Here is a 20,987-nt window from a genome sequence, read left to right as displayed (position 1 = left end):
CTAAGATAAGTGAAATTGCAAGTTAAGAATCATAATATACACTGCTAAAGAACATAACACACACACAAACTATTTTTGGACTGAATACTGCTTATAAAATTAAGTGGTAGGTTCATGGCAGTGCCATGAAAAAGAAGTATGTTTTCTGTGGAAGGTTTTAAACCATGAAACTTGTATCTCTGAATTGGACATAGTACCAAAATAAATACAAAGAAAAAAACTGAAGTCTCTTAAGAGGATTCTAAAGAGGAGCCATTATGCTATATTAGCAAACACATTAACACACACTATCAAGAGAAACACCATAAACCAATTGTCAAGCATGGTGGGGAAGAGTGAATAATTTGGGCTTGTTATGCAACCACAGAACCAAGGCCCCTTGCTGGTCACCGAGTTAAAAAAAAGAATAAAATCAAGAGCCAAGTCAGTGTCAACTAAGTTTAAAACACATTCACCTTGGTCGAAATATATCCAATACTTAAAAAGCAATATAGACTTTAGACATCCATGAAACAGTGATTCAGATCATCTTTCATACCACTTTAACCTCCATTTCATATTTACATTTGTATTTTTTCTTAAGATTAACTAAAATGTAATTTCTCATCAGTTCTGGAAACAACTGATGAGAAAATGTGAAACATATCCAAACTTCTTTTAACTTTGCTTAGAGAGATTTATTTGGTGTTGTCAATCAAATAAATTACAATGATATTTATGAAACTTATAAAGGGGTTCCATAAGATTCAATTCTTGGTCCACTATTGTTTTCTCTATGCATACAGTTCATAACCTCAAAGAGCAATCCATGCACAGTGTTTCACTTTTATGGTGAAGACAATGTTAATTACTATTCCACATCTACTCATGTAAAGACTACGAAGGATATTACATTTGTCTTGAACAAATACTAGAACAGCTCTGGCACCTATAACATGTTGAATAAATAATGACTGATGAGAAAATGTGAAAATAATCAAAAACCTCTTAAGATATATTCTCTAAATATTATTTGGGTTTTCTTAATCATTTAACCTTAATGCAGAAAGTTTATAAAATGGTTCAACTAGGTTCAGTCCTTGGCCAATTCTGTGCACATAAAAACCTAGGATAGAGCATTCTGAACTCAACTTTTTGTGGTCGTGGTCAATTAACCTCGATGCATGTTACATATGCATTCAATTACCGCAGACCGTGAATGAAAAGACTAAGAAAAACCCCACCTTTGGTCAGATGATGGAAAACACCAGACATAGTGGCCACCCTAACGAGCATCATTTAATCAATGTCTCACCACTAAGTGCATCCTGGGTGTCCATTAGTTTTCCAGCTGTAAAGGTGATCTGTTTTTTTTTTTTGTTTTTTTTTTGTTTTGTTTTGTTTTATGAACAATTCACTTATCTTCTAACTATCAACTGCTTTTGTAAACAGACTGGAACAGCCATCCTTTCATAATCAAATATATATTGTAGCTGTGGTCGCTTCTGCTTTCTGATGTCATTGGAGCTGTAGGATGTGAGCATGCCAAACACGATTTCAAACCCTGGCCAAACCATGTAATCTTCAAAAATATCCTGTACAACCATGTTATTTTACACTGCAAGTCCCTTTAGAGACCACTACACAAACTACTGAAACATTTGTAATACAGGTGTGGGAATTGTCTCTGTTTTAATAAGAACAATGCTTGTACGAACCAGATTACACTCAGCCATGTTAATTTCTTCTCCAGTGTTCCTCAGTGGATCATCCTGCATACTAAAAATATCATGGGTATAGCAGGCTTTTCCACATGAATGAGCAAAAGGATTCAAAAGAAATTATTCTGTGGCTTAAATCGGATGTTTTAAAACAGAAATAAATGAAGGAGCTTTGTTTTCTTTGCAAGAAGGCATGTGATCACTTATCTAAGCTCAGAGGTTTCCATGATCTCACTTTCACTGTCACAGCATGGGTGTGAAGAGAATCCTATTGACTTGGCTCTCGCTAAAGTGATACCCTTAGAGGTGTGGCTGTAGCCACGGGATATCTTAAGAAGTTGGGAAATCCCTCTATCAACGGTGCTCCCCGCCCTTGCTGCACATCAGAGCTAATCACTTCTTATGGCTCAGTAATGAGACGCCTGCCACCGCGCTCTGCCAGGCAATGCCAGCCTGGGCCCACACCAGCTCTGCTGTTTCTAATAAGCGGTAATCACCCAGGAGCTCCCCACAATCCACAGCAGGGATGCAAGCATGCACATGAGGCAGGCAAACCAGACAACAGAAGGGAAAAAAAGTAAGCAGTTATGAGGAGACACTTTAAAAGTAATTCTAACATTCTGAGCCACGCCAAAGAAGTAAAGCTTTCAATATGCCACAAGGTAGAAACACTATGGAAAGCAGATTGTACAGTGCTTTGCAAAAGAATGTCCCTTGAACTTTTTTACATTTTAACAAATTATAGCCACAAACTTACATGTATTCTATTTAGATTGTATGTGACAGACCAACTAAAATAGTGATGGTTTTCAAAATCGTTTTGCAAAATAAAAAAATCTGAAAAGGCCAATGACCTTCTGAGAACAGCTACAGTAATTGCTAAATCACATCCACTTAAGTATGAGTTAATCTCAGTATAAATCGAACTGTTCTGTGAAGGCCTCAAACGTTCCTTACATGCCATTGTGAACAAACTCAATGATAAAGACCAAGGGACACAGCAGACAGATCAGCGATAAAGTTAAGAAAAAAGTTTAAAGCAGGGTTATATAACAATATCCTAAGTTGTGGGTAATGTTTAAGTCATCATCTGAGATCAAAATAGCATGGCCAAATGCAAACCTGCCAAGAGATTACTGTCCATCTAATGTTTAATTCAATTCAGTTCAGTTTTATTTATATAGTGCCAATTCACAACACATGTCGTCTCAAGTCACTTCACAGAGTCAGTTCAATCAAATCATACAGATTTCAAGTCAGGTACATACATTCCAATTAATCCTAACTATCGAACAGTGCAGTCAGATTTAGTTAATTATTCAAAGTGGTAAAAAGTTTTTCTATCTAAGGAAACCCAGCAGATTGCATCCAGTCAGTGACTTGCAGCAATCACTCCTCCTGGATGAGCATGTAGAGACAGTGGACAGTCACTGGCGTTGACTTTGCAGCAATCCCTCATACTGAGCATGCATGTAGCGACAGTGGAGAGGAAAAATTCCCTTTTAACAGGAAGAAACCTCCAGCAGAACCAGGCTCAGTGTGAGCGGCCATCTGCCACGGCCGACTGGGGGTTTGACACAGGCCCTTCCCTGGCCTGAATTAAAAAAATAACCAAGATTCCCATGGTAACTCTGGAGGAGCTGCGGACATTCACAGCTCCGGTGGAAGAATCTGCTGAGAAGAACTAGAACTATTAATCTTGCACTCTAGAAATGTAGTCTTTGTGGAAGAGTTCCAGGGAAAAAAAAGCTATTGTCAAAGGAAATAAGTCCCATTTGGGTGCAAAGCAACATGTGGAAGAAGGAGCTCTAGTCTGGTCAGACAAGAAAATAAATTTAACTTTTGGGTCTAGTTGCAAAATATTATGTGTAGTGAAAAACTAAAATTGCACATCCCCCTGAATACATCAACCTCACTTGACACATAGCGATGGCAGCACTGGTCAGTGTTGATAGGTTGATATAATCTGATCAAAATGTGGAAAGGTTCAAGGGATATAAATCACTTTGCAAACCACTGTAGAAAAAACATATTGCTGAATAAATTGTCACTCAACCCATTTGTTATGCTGTTTATGTGCCATTTCTTTCTCGCTTTTTGGCCTACTGCCTTTCCTAACAGAGTGCTGAAAACAAAAATCCTGTCGTAAACAATGCAGCTTGGAAAACAAACTGATAAAAGATATGGCAGCAGTTGAACATCAGTTGCCATATTTGCATCTTTCTGGATGCTGGGGTATCTGTAATTGCTAGATTCTAGTTGCATGACTGTGGGCAGGCTTCCTGTCTATGTCGCACATGACGAACTAAATTAAACACAAAAAAACAGGAAAGAATTCTTGACTCAGTTTGAGGACCCACATTCGGCTGAGTTAACAAGACCACAGAATTACATGCCTTATACAAACACTCAGATTTAAACCACCAGAGGTACCTCACGGAGCAATCTCAGGTCTGACACTTAACAAAATAGCTCATCAATGTGATACACTTTTTAGCTGGAGGAGTTTCTTTAACTTTTCGATTTTGAACTTTAATGATAACTGAGCAGCATATCGGCACCTGCCACAACAGGCTGAGGGAACAAAAAATGGGTTCACATTCTTGTGGCAAAGGATGACAATTTATGCGGCTGCTCGACTACGCCAGGAATCCCACCCCGCCCTCGGGTGAGCGCACTATGGGTAGGAGAGATTGTGTTTATGTTACACTTACGCTCCACCGCACTCTGGAAATTGAGTATGCAACATTGACTATTTTCAGTAAATCAGTACCCAGGAGGCCCTAGGAAGACTCACGCTCATGGAATATTTATTTGAACAGGTTTGTGTTTGTATGCGTCCTCCCAAGTTAAGGCCACAGCATCGCAGGTGTCAGGTTTCTGAGAACCTGGCCACTGGGCAGTCCCACTTTGTTTCTGAATCACCTGTGGAGGCAGTTTCGGTACACTTCATGTTATTCAGCTGCAGGGCTAAATCCTTCACCGACACTACTCATTCATGTCCTCCTCTGTCTGGGCTGCAAAATAATAAATCTAAAGTATGATAATACCACATGTCTCTCCGCATGACAGAGAGCAGGCTAATAGAGCTGAAAATGAGCGGTAATTAAATAAGTCAAAATGCATTATCATTATGACCATTAAGGCTGGTGCAGCTTTATCAGCTCTAACACATCATCTGCCAAGGGCAACAACAGCAACAGAAAGGGAGTCGGTACCAGAAAAGAGAGTTACATTGTCCTTCTAATGTAATATAGACGTAAACTAAATCTTAACATCAAGTCAGAGGCAGAGAAAGCCATTGATGGAAGCATGTGCATTACAGACATACTTTTCCTAAGAAATTATTACCATCATGGAGACTTTTTTGTAATGTTTACAACTTGAAAGTGTGTACAGCAACTAGCATTACAGGTTAGGTGCCAATATTTCACTTGCGCAAAGTCAAAAATTTCGAATACTCAAAAAAGTAGTTTTCCCCTTCTGCAAAATTATTTGTGGGAAGACAAGACTGCAGTTCAGTTAGTAAACAATTTCTCACAATTGAGTTTTATAGGCCTTTAGGTGGACATTTCTTGTGCTCCCCTGAAGATTCACCAAAGTTCATTGATTGCCTAATACCTCTGGGCAGCTAGTGCAAAAAAAAAAAAAAAAAAAAAAAAAAAAATATATATATATATATATATATATATATATATATATATATAATTATGGAATGTACTAGTTGTAAAAATGCAAGGAAACATTGTTTCTAATGAGTGTATATTGAGGCTACTGCCAACTAAATAATATACAATGCATCTTATTTACAGCTGTAACTAGGGGGTATATATCTGTTTCTTTTTTTTTTTAGAACATACCATTTTATTATAGGGTATTGCACTGCTCTCTCTACATTTTCTGTCCACACACTTCAAAAAATTCTTGCTTGCTTGGAAATATACTCTGCCCTCACTTAAAAACCTTTGTTTCTACACTGAGATTGACCACCTCTTCTACAAGTATTCTCCCCTCCTGTTTGCATTCTTCTCCTCTTGCTTAGACTTTTCCCATGTGTGATGCAAACCTGCTCGCTCAGGTCTCTCCTTTCTGCTCGGGGGTTTCTTTATGCTCTCATGCCAATCACAGTGGTATGACAGTGTGAAACTGTGACATCGCTGCCTTCTTAGCATGGAACAGCGAGGGAGCTATGCACGGCTGCTTTTCTTGGACTTCAACTTGGCTTTCAATACTATCATCCCAAGCAGATTGGTGAACAAGCTGGGGGACCTGGGTCCCTCCCACAAAATCTGCTGTTGGATTATGGACTTTCTGACAGGTCGTTCCCAGAGGGTAAGAGTACGATCCCACCTGTCTTTAGCACTGAGCACCAGCACTAGCTCTCCACAGGGCTGTGTGCTAAGCCCCCTACTCTACACCCTCTATACCCACGACTATATCCCCACCCACCCAAACAACACCATCATAAAGTTTGCAGATGATACAAAGGGGGTGGGGATCATATCCAGAGGAGATGAGAGTGCTTACAGAATAGAGGTGGAGTGACTGCCTGGTGCACCACCAATAACCTCATCTTGAACACCTCTAAGTCAAAGGACCTGATTATTGACTTTAGGAGGTATAAACTGGACATTCAGTCCAACACCATAAACGTGGAAAGGGTGCAGCTGGTGGGAGGCTTCGGGTTACTGGACAATTACATCAATGAAGACCTGAAATGGACTGCAAACTCCACCTCGATCTTGAAGAAGGCACAGCAGAGACTCTACGTCCTGAAGATTCTCAGAAAAAACAACCAGAGATGTGAGCTCTTGATGACCTTCTACCGCTGCTGTGGTTCCCCAGCTGCACTGCGGCAGAGAGAAAGTAGCTCCAAAGGGTCATAAACCCTGCCCAAAGAGTGATTGGCTGCCCTCTTCCATCTCTGGAGGGATTCTACAATGTCCACTGCCTCCAGAGAGCCCACAGCCTCAGCAGGGACCCCTCACACCCTGGTCACCACCTCGTTGAACTCTTACCTTCAGGGAGGCGTTTCAGGGCAATAAAGACAAGAACAAACAGACTGAAAAACAGCTTCTACCCAAAAGTTGTTCTTGCCCTTAACACCGCAAATTCATCCAAAATCTAAACAATTATCTTTCATTTTCCTCTTGCTTATATATATATATATATATATATATATATATATATATATATATATGGGTGTGTGTGTGAGTGTGTATGTGCGTGTGTTGTGTGTGTGCGTGTATGCATGTGTCTATAGGTATGTGTAAACAACTCTATATAATACTTGTTTGAACTGCACTGTTTTTCTCTTGCACTGTCTTCGAGAGCTGCTATTTTTAAGTTTCGTTGTGCTTTTTTGTACAATGACAATAAAGGGATTCTGATTCTGAGGTCGTTTTATTCATAGAGTTCACTCCAAATAATGGCACACTATTAGTATTTAACTATACATTGTAACAAGGTCTGCTGACTGTTGAAAATTAAACACATTGTCATAAAAAGGAAAAAGAAAAACTCATTGTTGTTTCATTTTTTTATATCTGCCTATAGAGGACACACACTGATTGCACTAGATTCACTACTAGCAACAAATATGGCAAGAAGAAGAGTATCTGGACAGGTTTTAGGTTTAAAAACATTTAGATGGAGGTATGTGCCTGATTCTTTTGTACAAACATTTTAAATCAGTTTGTTGCAGTTTAGTAATAAGTTGTATTGGTTCATTAAAGTAATTTAAATGTATTATGTTTATAAGCTACCTAGAATAAATATCTGTAAGTACATAGTAATAGTTAAAAAAAACACTACCCTTTTCATGTGCAAAACGCATTTGTCTTACTGTCAATTTAAGAAATTGAATGTTGGTTAATAAAACAATTTGTTTTCAATATTCTCCTCTCAAAACCATTAGTGATTTTAGTGGTGCTGAAGTGCTTTGTGGATGCGCTAGTCATTTTGTCTCTTCACTATTTTAAACCTTTGTAATTTTGGGCATTTTATACGCCAGTTTCTTGAGTACTGAATGGACCTGTCTGCTGTAGGATGTTTCATACTGACTATGCATGAATTTGTACCCAATTTGTTCCTAATCAACGATATAAATTTTATTTTTCATAGTCTCAGTAAGAAAATGCTAAATAATAGTTTTTACCTAAGTAAGGTTGCTTAGACCTATTTTGGTTAGTTTGGGGGTGTTAATATTGTATTTAATCAGATCAAAACAAAAATAAATGAAAATGTGGTTTAAAACAAATATTTAGAAAATAAAGCACAATCATATGGAACAACCCTGAGATGTTAGCAATTTCATACCCATTTGTCTGATTATTCATAAAAATACTTAATTTATAATTTTAAAAAAACACAAAAAAACTAACTGATGAGCAAAGTACATGGTTATGAAATGATTGCATGTTTTCAGGTATGAAATGAAAGTAAGGTGATGAACAAGCAACATGTAGCTAGCGCTGGTGGTCGATGGGCATATCTGGAAGTGGCCCCCAAATCACTTTCTGCCCAGGGCCCTATAAAACCTTGGGTTGGCTCTGTTTGGGTGTAAACATTGAAAAACAGAAATTGCAAAAAAGAAGCATTAGTCGTATAATTAACTTAAAGTCATGGGAGATACACCTAAAATGCAAGGCACTCACTGAGACAAATCCCCTTCATTTCCACTTTTCTATCATTATTTTACGTATGACATGACTCATGAAAGGTTCAAAATTGCAAATGTAATTCCCTACATGTTCTGAGTGTTGTTTAAATCTGACCAGCAGAGGAAAAAAAAGCAACAAAAAAAAACCTGCCATAGCTGTGCGATGTTTATGCTGGATGGGGGAAATGTTATGTGCAAGCTGAGCAGACTCTTCGGCCACCAGTTCAGTTCAGTCAGTCATGTTGCTTTATTGTTACCAGCTGTTAGGTCTGAGGCGCTCACAACTCACCTTTTGCTCCGCTCCGTGTGGCTGCTTTTCAAAGTCGACTCAGGATCTGATTTTTCAAACGCTTCAGCAAAATAATCATCCCACCGTTACCTGCCATTCAACTGACTCTCAGAGGGTAACCTTACAGTGTGCGCCGGCTTAATTGTCGATTGAAAGAATGTGGGTGAACTATATCCTCAGCCAACATTACTCCGAGGCTGCGCTGATAGTTGCCCTCTACTCCCTGAAACTGCAGACAACCTGCGGCAGACACCAGCTGGGAGGCCTCAAAGTGACACCTCTCTGACCCGATCCTACTACTGCAATCACAATAAATCACTTTCATTTATGCAGTGCAATTTCTAAACGGAGCAAACCTTTGTTCTCAAAAGGAAAAGAATGTTACCTGCTTTGTCATTCAAGAACCAATTAAATCAATGAAAGCAGCATCCTAGCCCACTACACTTACTACTGTGTGCACGTGTGTGTTATTTCTTACCCGAAGTAAGCTGTGGTAGGCCCAAGCAAGCTGAGAAGATGCACTATAACTGTGAACGATAACCATCCCAGGAGTAGGTGTCCATCCAGCATTTTGCTGCGGCTCCAGGGCAGATCATTTCGTTTCTCCTGAGTAGCTGTGTAAAATCCCTTGGAGTAAGCTCAACACTTCTTATACAGAGAGGAGCTGCGCTGCGCTCCTCCCATGAACAGAGAGAGAGAGAGAGAGAGAGAGGAGAGGCATAGTAATACCTACTGCCCTGATTCACAATTCCCTCTCAGGTTTCAGAGATTATTCATCTTTCAGTTTGACTTCATTTATGATTGGTGCGACAGCTTCCTCTCTGTGGGGGTTTTAAACTCAGCACAGTTCAGTGTTTGTTGACCTAGGTCAGTCTCAGTTGAACTCTGTATATATAAAAAAAAGCACTTAGACAATCCCGGTTTGTTTCCAGAATGGTGCAAATCCTCAAAACGCTGTTATAGCATGTAGTAAACAGTTTTTTTTTTTTTTTGCCAGATACATAGAAAACTATTGTAGCTTTTGTTTGGCATTGTTTTTCTTCATGTAGATCAAAATGAACTATGTATTTAAAACTTTACATCTGCTGAAATTGTAGTCAGCCCTGCTCAAAGCCATCCGACTCAGATAGAGATAGATCTACAGGGGTTGGACAATGAAACTGAAACACCTGGTTTTAGACCACAATCATTTATTAGTATGGTGTAGGGCCTCCTTTTGCGGCCAATACAGCGTCAATTCGTCTTGGGAATGACATATACAAGTCCTGCACAGTGGTCAGAGGGATTTTAAGCCATTCTTCTTGCAGGATAGTGGCCAGGTCACTACGTGATACTGGTGGAGGAAAACGTTTCCTGACTCGCTCCTCCAAAACACCCCAAAGTGGCTCAATAATATTTAGATCTGGTGACTGTGCAGGACATGGTAGATGTTCAACTTCACTTTCATGTTCATCAAACCAATCTTTCACCAGTCTTGCTGTGTGTATTGGTGCATTGTCATCCTGATACAGGGCACCACCTTCAGGATACAATGTTTGAACCATTGGATGCACATGGTCCTCAAGAATGGTTCGGTAGTCCTTGACAGTGAAGTGCCCATCTAGCACAAGTATTGGGCCAAGAGAATGCCATGATATGGCAGCCCAAACCATTACTGATCCACCCCCATGCTTCACTCTGGGCATGCAACAGTCTTGGTGGTACGCTTCTTTGGGGCTTCTCCACACCGTAACTCTCCCGGATGTGGGGAAAACAGTAAAGGTGGACTCATCAGAGAACAATACATGTTTCACATTGTCCACAGCCCAAGATTTGCCCTCCTTGCACCATTGAAACCAACGTTTGGCATTGGCATGAGTGACCAAAGGTTTGACTATAGCAGCCCGGCCGTGTATATTGACCCTGTGGAGCTCCCGACGGACAGTTCTGGTGGAAACAGGAGAGTTGAGGTGCACATTTAATTCTGCCGTGATTTGGGCAGCCGTGGTTTTATGTTTTTTGGATACAATCCGGGTTAGCACGCGAACATCCCTTTCAGACAGCTTCCTCTTGCGTCCACAGTTAATCCTGTTGGATGTGGTTCGTCCTTCTTGGTGGTATGCTGACATTACCCTGGATACCGTGGCTCTTGATACATCACAAAGACTTGCTGTCTTGGTCACAGATGCGCCAGCAAGATGTGCACCAACAATTTGTCCACTTTTGAACTCTGGTATGTCACCCATAAGGATGTGTGCATTTCAATATTTTGAGAAAAACTCTGCTCTTAACCTGCTATTTGAACCTTCACACTCTGCTCTTACTGGTGCAATGTGCAATCAGTGAAGACTGGCTACCAGGCTGGTCCAATTTAGCCATGAAACCTCCCACACAAAACTGACAGGTGTTTCAGTTTCATTGTCCAACCCCTGTATCTTTACCTGTTTGACACATTAGTATACATTTGACAATTCAAAAAAGATCAAACTAAATTAGAGTTTTTATTGATAAAATGAAGCTCAAATGATTTCTTTGGGCTAAAACATATATGCAGAACTAACGATAAATGAAAACCAAGTACTAAAGTCAAAATATGAAATGGGGAAACTACTAGTTTAGCACATCTAGATAATGCAATTTATGCTCTTTCTTCTTTGCACCATAGCTCTTTGAACACAAATTCTTCAAGCCTTGCCACATGGCCTCAAAATGTTTTAGGTCTGGACTTTGACTGGGCCATTCTTAGATATGAGTATTGGTTCAAACCTGTTCAACTGCCGTTTTATGACAGGAGCATTTTTTATACTCCTTCTCAACTTTGTCCCTGGCCTGTCTGTTGTGTTCTTTGGTCATCATGATTCTGTTATCAGGCCTTTACAGAACAGCTGTATTTATACTGAGATTCATTTCCACACATCGCCCATGGTCTGTTACATATCTTTGGTGGTAATGTGACAAAATGTGAAAAATTCAATAATTTTGCAAAGGACTATATGCCCCATTGTTGTCAATACATTGATTTTGCTTCTCAAAAAAATAGTTGCAGAAAGGCCTTTCTAATATGTACATTTAGAAACAAGGTAGAGAGATTGTGCCTTTAGGGTGCACTAGAGGTTTCACACTGAATTCATTGCCAGTTCACAGCAAGGTGAATTTTCTCCAATATAACTGCAGGCAGTTTTTCAAGGAATCTGAAGAAATCAAGATGAAAACCTTTAATCACTTTGCAAATGTGGCCCATTGAGCAACCTATTGGCCAACTGTCAGTTGTCAAGGCAAATATTCTGAATTCTTTAGCAAGTCAGCTCCTGAAAAATATTTACTCATCGTATGCATTTGATTACAGAATTAGAGACTACCAAAACCTGCATTTATTGTCACAGTCAATATGCTTTAATATGCATGTTCTATTGGTAAACTTGCAATAGTTTTTAATTAAACTGAGAAACTTAATATGTTAAGATGGTGTTTTATCAGGAATTAAATTATAAACATGACAGGTACATTTACATATTTCAACAATCGATCCACCAGATAGCTTGGTGAGGAGGCATTTCGTCTAAGATAGCCCTTCATGAGTCCCGTGTAAACACCTTTCAGAGGCCTGGCTATTGTTGACATCATTTGTGTCTGCACACACCTTGATTTTTGGCATGTAAAGTCAGAGAGGTATCTGAACTTGGTTAAAGTCCAAGTTTTCTCAGCTACACTTGGTGAATGTTCAATTCAGAATTCAAGATTTAGATGATTTGCTTCTAATCTTCAACCATAGCCAGCCCCTTCACTGTCTGATGGTCACATTGATTAACCTCTCTACAGCTTTTACTTTTAATTTGAGTTTAGTATGAGCTCATTATTGATATCTGATTATGGTTTAAATAGTAAATACTTGATAACAATCACAGAATCATCAATGTTGGTCTTTGACTGCCTTTTTTACAACCATAAACATTATATTAAATCTTTATTTTTTACCTTTCCTCGGCAATTCGGCTTTTGATATTGCAACAAGCAGAATCTTAATTCTCAAATATCCATTTTCACAAATAAAACAGTTTTTAATTGATTTTTAACAATTGACATAAAAAACCTAATTTACTAACATCCTACCATAATTCATTATTTCAAAATGTTTTAACATTCCCCACAACACTATAACGCTAAATGTTTTCTATTAAAATAACTATTAAAGTAACATACCTTTCTTTGCAAACCTGCTGTATTGAGTAAATATGTTGCTAAAAATATTTTTTTAATTCTTTATAAAAATGTAAAATGCATGGGAATCATTTGTTATCTCCTTGGTTATAATGATTACATTTAAAAAACCCAGCGTATCACCTTTGATACAAAGATATAGATAACCAGGCAAAGTTTAAATTTTCTTAAATGCGTTTATTTTCTTTATTGAAAACATTCAATAATCAATGGGCTGCACGGTGCCGCAGTTGGTAGCACTGTTGCCTTGCAGCAAGAAGGTCCTGGGTTCAATTCCCGGCCAGGGGTCTTTCTGCATGGAGTTTGCATGTTCTCCCCGTGCATGTGTGGGTTCTCACCGGGTACTCCGGCTTCCTCCCACAGTCCAAAGACATGCCTGTTAGGTTAATTGGTCTCTCTAAATTGACCATAGGTGTATGAATGAGTGTGTGCATGGTTGTTTGTGTGTTGCCCTGTGATGGACTGGCGATCTGTCCAGGGTGTACCCTGCCTCTCGCCCATAGACTGCTGGAGATAGGCACCAGCTCCCCCACGACCCACTATGGAATAAGCGGTAGAAAATGACTGACTGACTGACATTCAATAATCAGTTAAATCTTTAAATATCTGAATTTTCTGACAGGTTACCATTTCATTGCATTGCCTTGACTCAGGTCAACACTAGATGATGACTATAGTTATGCTGAAGATTAGTTAAATTGCAACAGCTAAGCTTCTAGATCTCATGAATATACTTTCTGCATGATTTTGCACGTTCAGCTCATACTCAGCATCCATTTAAAAACCCACATAGGTGAGCAGATGAAAGCCAAGGAATGTTGTGTTTTTCAGCATTATAAGCTTGTCAGTCATTCCCAAAGGGCAGTTATTCAAAAGCCCCACAGGCCCTCAGAAAGAGTTGTGCTTCTTAATAACACCTGGTGTTAAGGAGATCAGCGGGAGGCTTTGTCAGTACATGACAAGAATGGACACTAATCCCAAGCAATACCCACTGGTCCTGCGTGTCTCTTGAGTGGGATAATTGATTCCCACTCCCTTCTTAAAACATGCTCGCCCCCTCTTCTCAGACCCGGCAACCAAGAAAACAGAGCTTGTTGCCGTCTGGTGATGGGGGAGCATAGCTATAAGAACAGGAGTTGATCATAAGTATTGTATGTGGTAGAAATTTTCTAGGTAATAGAAACTAATCTCTTTAGGTTGTCAGGGGTTTTCCCTCTCTGCTGTCGGAGATCTTACCTCTGTCTTCCTGCTTCTCTGACCCCCCCCCCGTTCAGATGTTGACATAACTACTAGTTAAAGACACCCATAATCAAGAGAGTTGGGAAGTCTGCTATCTTTCAGCTACAAGTGTGACTTAAATCCTTGCCTCAGATTAATTCATCCGCCTGCAAGTATTGCATTTTCGCAATAGCAGCTAGGTTCTGAGCAAAGAGTCTATGCACCAGCAACTGAACTTGACTTGACTAAAGGACAAACATAAGGTTTGAGGTATTTTCTTGGAAATGGCAAGCACCTTAAATGTATTCAAAACATTTCAGTTGTACCGCAGGCTATGTAGTTTCACAACTGTAGTATACATTGAATATTCTCTTTGTCTCTACAGATTAGACAAGTAAAACGATTTGAAAAGATGCAGATTATTATTGCAAGACACTGTGTATCTTGTACAAATTGATTCATCATGTAGATTTCAAGAAAATTAAAGTATTGTGTTGTAGATAAAACATTTTTACAAGCAAAGTGCAAAGATTAAATTCCGTCTCCTGCTCGTCTCCTCATGCTCTCCTGTATTAGCCTTGATCTGACCTTGTCTTGATATCACTTCCCTGGAGAGGAATGTAAATCATATCCATCCAAACCCAGTTACAACCAAACTCCTCATTCTCACCACCTCTACTCCAGCACAGGGCGATATGATCTTTTCCATGTACCAGACATAATTTGTGGCTTAGGTTAGGAGGCTGACAGTGCGTCTGCGCCGCTCTGCTGTTTCAGGCGTCGAGGCGCACTATCCACAGAGGTTCACAGGCTGAAGAAAGAAAAAGAGGAACTGGAGAGGAACTGAAGCTGTTGTTTCTGAAACTGTACCACAAATCTCCACCTTTAGAGTTTCTCCAAGATGATTACTTATAATATAAATCTGGCCTTATACTTACAGTATTTCTGGTACCACCTACAGTGTCTTGTTAAAGTATTCAGAGCAGTTTTTTAACATTTTTCTATGGTACAACCCAAACTTCAATGTATTTTATAGGGATTTCCCAACACAAAGTAGCACATCATTTTGAAGTAAAAAGCAAAATCAAACATACTTTTCCATTGTTTTCAAATATAAATCTGGCTTTAAATTTGGTCAACCTAAGTCAATACTTTGCAGAAACACCTCTTTCTGCAAATACAGATTTAAATATTTTGAGCATGTTTTGACCAGATTTGCACATTGAGAGACTGACATTTTTGCCCATTGGTCTTTGCAAAATACCTCAAAACTTCCTTTGAACTATACTGTTGTTGCTCTGGCTGTATATTTGGAGTTTTTGTTTTTCCTGCAAGAGGGTGAACCTACACCACAGTCTCTTTCACAGGCCTTTTTCCAGAATTGCCCTGTATTTAGCTCCATCCATCTTCTCATCATATCTGACCAGCTTCTCTGTTCCTGCTGAAGAAATGTATTCCCACAGTATGATGCTGAGACCACCATTTTTTACCCTGGGGGTGGTTTGTTCACTTTGAAGAGCAGTGTTACGCTTTGCGCTTTGTATGTTGGCCAAAAACTTCCGTTTTGGTCTCATCTAAATGCACTATCTTGGGGGGGCAGTGATTGCTCAGTGTAAAGAGTTGCCATCTTCCAATTGGGTTTGATTCCAGCTTCCTCCCCTGCCACATGTTTTAATGCCCTTAGGCAAGGTACCTAACACCAAGCTGTGTATTCTAAGTTAGGATGGGTGAATATGACTGTAGTGTAAATGTGCTTTAAGTAATCTGTTTGTCCCGAAAAGTGCTCTTTAGGTTCAGTCCATTTACCATGTCTTCTGTCTCCTCAACAATGGCTTGTGGCAAACGTTAAGCAGGACTTCTTGCAGCTTTCTTCTTGCCACTTCTCTATACAGGTCACACTTGTGGACCAAATGACTAAATGCACCAACCTGTCAACACATTCTATCAATTTGAATGTGAATCAAACCATAGGGTGCTGAATACAAATGCACATCAAACGTTTGAGATTTTTGCTTGTAGAAATGTTCTTTTCCTTTGCTTTACAGTTATACACAACTTTATCTGTTTATTACCTAAAATCCAAATGAAATATGGCAGTTTGTAGTTGTAACATAAAATGTTCAAGGGTCATGAACATATTGTCAAAGCAAGGTAATTGAACTTAATCCTGAGCTGCATTGTAAATGCATATTTTCCCGTAAAATGTTGACACAAATTGTATTGAAGCATGTAGCGGCTTGTTGGTTATTAAAAGCCAGAAGACACATTTAAGCTGCGGCCGCCACTCTGTAACAGTTGGAAGAAATCTAAATGTACCTTTTACTGCAAGTTTATACATCATTATACAGCTACTAAGTTTTAAAAAGCGTCTCGGAGTTTGTTTTTTAAATAAATGCACTCTGCGGCCATTATCTTTTACTCATATGAGCTCACATTTATTTTACTTTCTCGTAAACAATTACATTAATCTAAAACCACAGTGGACTAGGTATTGTGCTACCACAGCTGCGTGATATAACTCTGTCATGGTTTCTGAGCAACCTATGAAACACCCTGCCTGAGGGCTGTTTGCAGAATCGCACTTTTCTATTTGGCCTTGAACAAACACGGCCGCTCATCCGCAGCGTTTTACTGGAGAGAGCATTCACAGTGACACAACACAGTCTCAACAGCACTGTCAGCGGTCTGTGCAGGGAAACATCAGGTAGATGTAAAGTGAATGGGTCGCGGTCCTGACCAGCAGGTGCTGTTGATGGAGTGGTATGATCTGCCTTACGCAGCGTTAATGAACCAAGACAGGGTCAGACCGAGCAGCTGCAGCCTGCACAGCCATCCTTTCTGCTGATTGTAACCTTGGATGACCCAGAGGAGACTGTCACTGCAGAAACAGGAGAAGAAGAGAAGAGAAATAAGCAGCAAAGTAATAACACTCCACTTTCATTTTACATGTAATTAAGGCGGTATCTCTGTCCTGAAGCTCAATCACGTTGAGTTACGTGACCGAAGCACCAAAACAAACATAATCAGCCCATTTTAAAATACCGGTAATCCTTTTGAGAGAAAACAACTGCCATAGGAATTGATGGTGCATATGTTTCTACATTTCATCCGGAGATGTCCATAAACTTCAGTGTACTTTATCAGGATTTTATGTGATAGACCCACAAAACGTAGCACATAACTGCGAATTGTAAAGACCTCAGACGTTTGTTAGAGAACATCGGTGAACAAGCAACATTATGAAGACCTAGGAACACACCAGACAGGTCAGAGATAAAGTTGTGGACATGTTAGGTTACAAAATAATATCCAACAATTTAAAACTCTCATTGAACTCTGTTCAATCCATCATCTGAAATAGGAAAGAGTATGGTCCAGCCGCAAACCTACCAAGACGTGGTCGTCCACCTGAAGTGAGTGGCCAGACAAGTAGAGCATTAACAGCAGGAGCAGAAGCCTCTCTGGAGGAGCTGCAGAGCTTCACAGCACAGGTGAGACAATTTGTTGACAGGATACTTATCAGTTCTTCACTCCACAAATCTCAACTCCATGAAAAAGTGGCAAGATGAATGCCATTTCTTTCAAAAATTTGATTAAAACTGAACAACACTTTACATATTTTTATTCATAGCACCATGTATCACTCAGTATTTTGTGTAGCCTTTCTCATGAAATTCTAAGAAAATATACTGAAGTTTGTAGTTGTAATGTGGCAAAATGTTAAAAGGTCTGACGGGAAGAGAACAATGTCTGTTCCAAAATGCACAACTGAGGAAAGAAAAAGCTAATATGTGTACTAAGAAAAAGTAGTGGATGTAATCCTTTTTTATCTTAAGGGGATTGATTCAGAGTCCCTAGAATTAGTCATTAAAGTTTCCCAGAATGCAGACCCATAGTCAGACAAATAATCCATCAGCAACAGGCACAACAAGTGGCAGCAAATCTTCCAATCTGATAAGATGAACACTGAACTATTTAGCTACAAATACCAACTGTGTGTGAAAAGGAAGTTATGACATAAGCATTATCTTAGTAATTTTACCCCATTAAGAAACATAGCGACGGTTAAATTGTAACACTGGGATGTACTTCGAAAGAATTTTTTGCAGAAAAACATGTGTGTACTCTGCCTCAAAACACACACAGCACATATTTTCATTGTAATTTGGAAACCAGCTCAAGCCTACATTGTTTTTGTCGATAACTGTTTGTTGGGTCGGATTTGTGGCTTTTTGTTTGTCTGCTAAACTGATAGATATGGGTTATAATCAGCTTTCTGCAGACAAACATTACACTTTGCTGTGACAATCTCTAACTGACAAATCTACTGATTTACAATTAAGATCATATAAGATTGTGCACATAACGTACTCTATGACTGTTTTAGTGGTCAAACCCAACAAACGTGATGTCAAACTCTTCCAGGGAATCAAGATTTAAAACGGTCATCTACGATTTTCACCCTTATCTAAAAACTTTTGCAAGCTGTATTACCAAGAGGCCAGCAAGCCAGATAGGGATGTCGACGCCTGCGGTAATGCCCATCCTGCAGATAAAGTGGAAGCAGAGGCAGAGCCTTTGCTTTATTTCCCATGCCTATAGGCTACAGAGGGGTGGAGTGATGAGTTGTTTCCAGGTGTGATCTTACAGCCCACGTCACCGCCTATGGAAGCAAAACTGTCATCAAATGGGATGTTTATTTATTTTCTCAGCAATCTGAAGCTTCAGTACAACACATGAGATATCAGATCAGAACAGCCTATGCACACACTTCATCTATTCTAGAACTAAGTAACTATAATACAAAACATCATTAAATTATTACTTCGCTGATCAGGTTTGATTTGATGTGTACTTTGACCTGATATTCAGAGGGTTGTTATTTAACAATTAATAATTTCTAATTAATTTCTTCATATAATTGAAAGACAAGATTGTCCTATGTGGCTAAAAAATATATTAGAATTAACTTAGTGTAATAAAGGTGTTATTTAGAAGTTCAGTACTGATGACAAGCCAGACTATAGCTCTACTACAATGCTGACATCTAGTGGTGCAGCCACATTTACACACATACCTTGCAGGGCCCAGTTCAGTGAATTCATTTTTTTTCCTAGAATTTTTCTCCCAGCTCTTAAAAGTATTCTGGTGCACAAAGGAGCATTAACAACTTCCTAGTACATCAGGAAATTATTCATGGAGAATCGAGTGAAGTAATGAAAATGTGAATAGTTCAATGTTTTTGCACCGGATGATGTTATCATGACTGTTTTATGTCAAACAGAGGGCGTCTGACTGAGGGCGGTGATGCAGTGGAGTGACAGGACACATTGGTCTGTCACCATTAAATGACATCAGTGTCCCCGTGAGGTCATGCGGCCACACAGAGGAGACTTCATGTCCTCCTGTTTTCTCAGTTGAGGTGAGCTGACAGGAAGGGAGTGAGGTGTGAAAGCCAGTTTGTTTTTAAAATGAATATATTTTTAAAACTTGTTAATTCTGTGACAACAATTTTTTAAGAGTGGCAAAAATCCTGACTTCCTATGCCCCATTAGAATATACAATAACCACTTAGTGTTAGGTCCACAACTTTACAGGCACTACATTTTTCTTATTCAATTTTGTTGGCCTCTGCGGATGCTTAAATTGAAGAAAACACACTCAGTTCACGTTCTCACTTCCTGAGTTTCACCCACCACTACTCTCCAAATCCCTCAAATATGTAGGTGTTTTTTTCACTTACGGTTTCTTGCAAAAGTATTTGCAAAAGTATAGCCCTTCAACATTTTTTTTCACATTTTATCTTGTGAAAACCACTAACTTTAATGTATTTCATTGAGAATTTATGTGACAGCCCTACACAAAGTAATGTCTGATTGTAAAATGAAAACCAAGATTAAAAACCAGTCATTTTTCTCCATCCATCTTCCCATCAACTCTCTGCTGATAGGAGTTCAGGGTGGAATGGTGTTTCAAAAACAACTCTAATGACAACTCTAAAAACAAATCAAGTGGCTGCACAAAATTGTATTTGTTGCAAATTTTCCTAAATCTACATATGTCAAACATTTAACTCAGATATATACCATTAAGATTTGGATAAAATCATGAAATCATTCAAAGCATGTAAGTATTATGCCATACATTCTCATGATGTTTCGATGCCGGTAATCTGCCTATGGAGTCCAAAGAGCTATTTTTGCCCACAGTTCTAGTGATTAAGGTTTGTGTAGAGTCGAAATATCTATTTACTTTTGTCAACCCACTAAATAAAGGATGTTTTATGGTTAAATTAACCTGTAATAACATGTAATTAACTGTATTACTATTGCTATGTTAAAAAAAGACATTAAGGCTTTAAAAGAAGAAAATGTATATGGTTTCTTGAAGAAAATGTACAAATCTAAATCTATCCATCAAGTTACTGAACCATAAGCTAGCAAAAGAAAAAACATTTCAGTATTGCAGAATTTGTAAAACTAGGACCCATGAAATAACTGTTTTGCCATGTGTAGTATTTCCCACCAGAGGGCGGTAACATCCAAACTCACACCACTTGAGAGGTCCGGAAATCTGTGGGCCTCATCAGGTTTAGAGGTGAATCATTATCAGGGTTTTTTTCTTTTTCACATGAAAACTCCTTTTAAATCAGAGAACAGTTGAAGAGTGAAAATAAACCTCGGAGCAAGGGGGAGTCAATTAAAGCCAATAATCAGATGTTATTCTGTTACAGTGCATCAAATAGTACAAAGTTCACCACAGTGTGCTGACTATGACTAACAATCCATAAAAGGAAAAAAAATATGCATGGGTCACAAATCTCAAAATACTGGAAATTGTGTGATTTCAATCCAGACAACTTTATAGTGCAATACTACTTGGTTTACTGCTAGACCAATGCATAAGTCATAATTATATAATT

At 39.0% G+C, this 20,987-nt stretch overlaps 1 protein-coding gene and 1 long non-coding RNA gene across 2 annotated transcripts in view; both read right to left on the bottom strand.

Moving 5' to 3' along the window:
• Window positions 1-9,265, bottom strand: part of wnt9a (wingless-type MMTV integration site family, member 9A) — a 31,033-nt gene extending 21,768 nt beyond the window's left edge. The window contains exon 1 of the mRNA XM_047367352.1: window positions 9,129-9,265. Within this exon, the coding sequence (XP_047223308.1) occupies window positions 9,129-9,220 (92 nt within the window). The 5' untranslated portion in view covers window positions 9,221-9,265. The remainder of the gene's footprint in view (window positions 1-9,128) is intronic.
• Window positions 9,266-16,530: 7,265 nt separating this feature from the next.
• On the bottom strand, window positions 16,531-19,322 carry LOC124870700. The gene is made up of 3 exons (XR_007038866.1): window positions 19,143-19,322; window positions 18,560-18,728; window positions 16,531-16,943 (listed from the first exon to the last, which is right to left on the bottom strand). It is a non-coding gene; the product is annotated as an uncharacterized LOC124870700 (long non-coding RNA).
• Between the last annotated feature and the right edge of the window lie 1,665 nt (window positions 19,323-20,987).

Source organism: Girardinichthys multiradiatus, chromosome 6 (assembly GCF_021462225.1).
Source record: "Girardinichthys multiradiatus isolate DD_20200921_A chromosome 6, DD_fGirMul_XY1, whole genome shotgun sequence".
NCBI classification, from domain to species: Eukaryota; Metazoa; Chordata; class Actinopteri; order Cyprinodontiformes; family Goodeidae; genus Girardinichthys; species Girardinichthys multiradiatus.
Note: the sequence above shows the minus strand (reverse complement) of the source record. Positions and strands in the feature narration are given on the sequence as shown.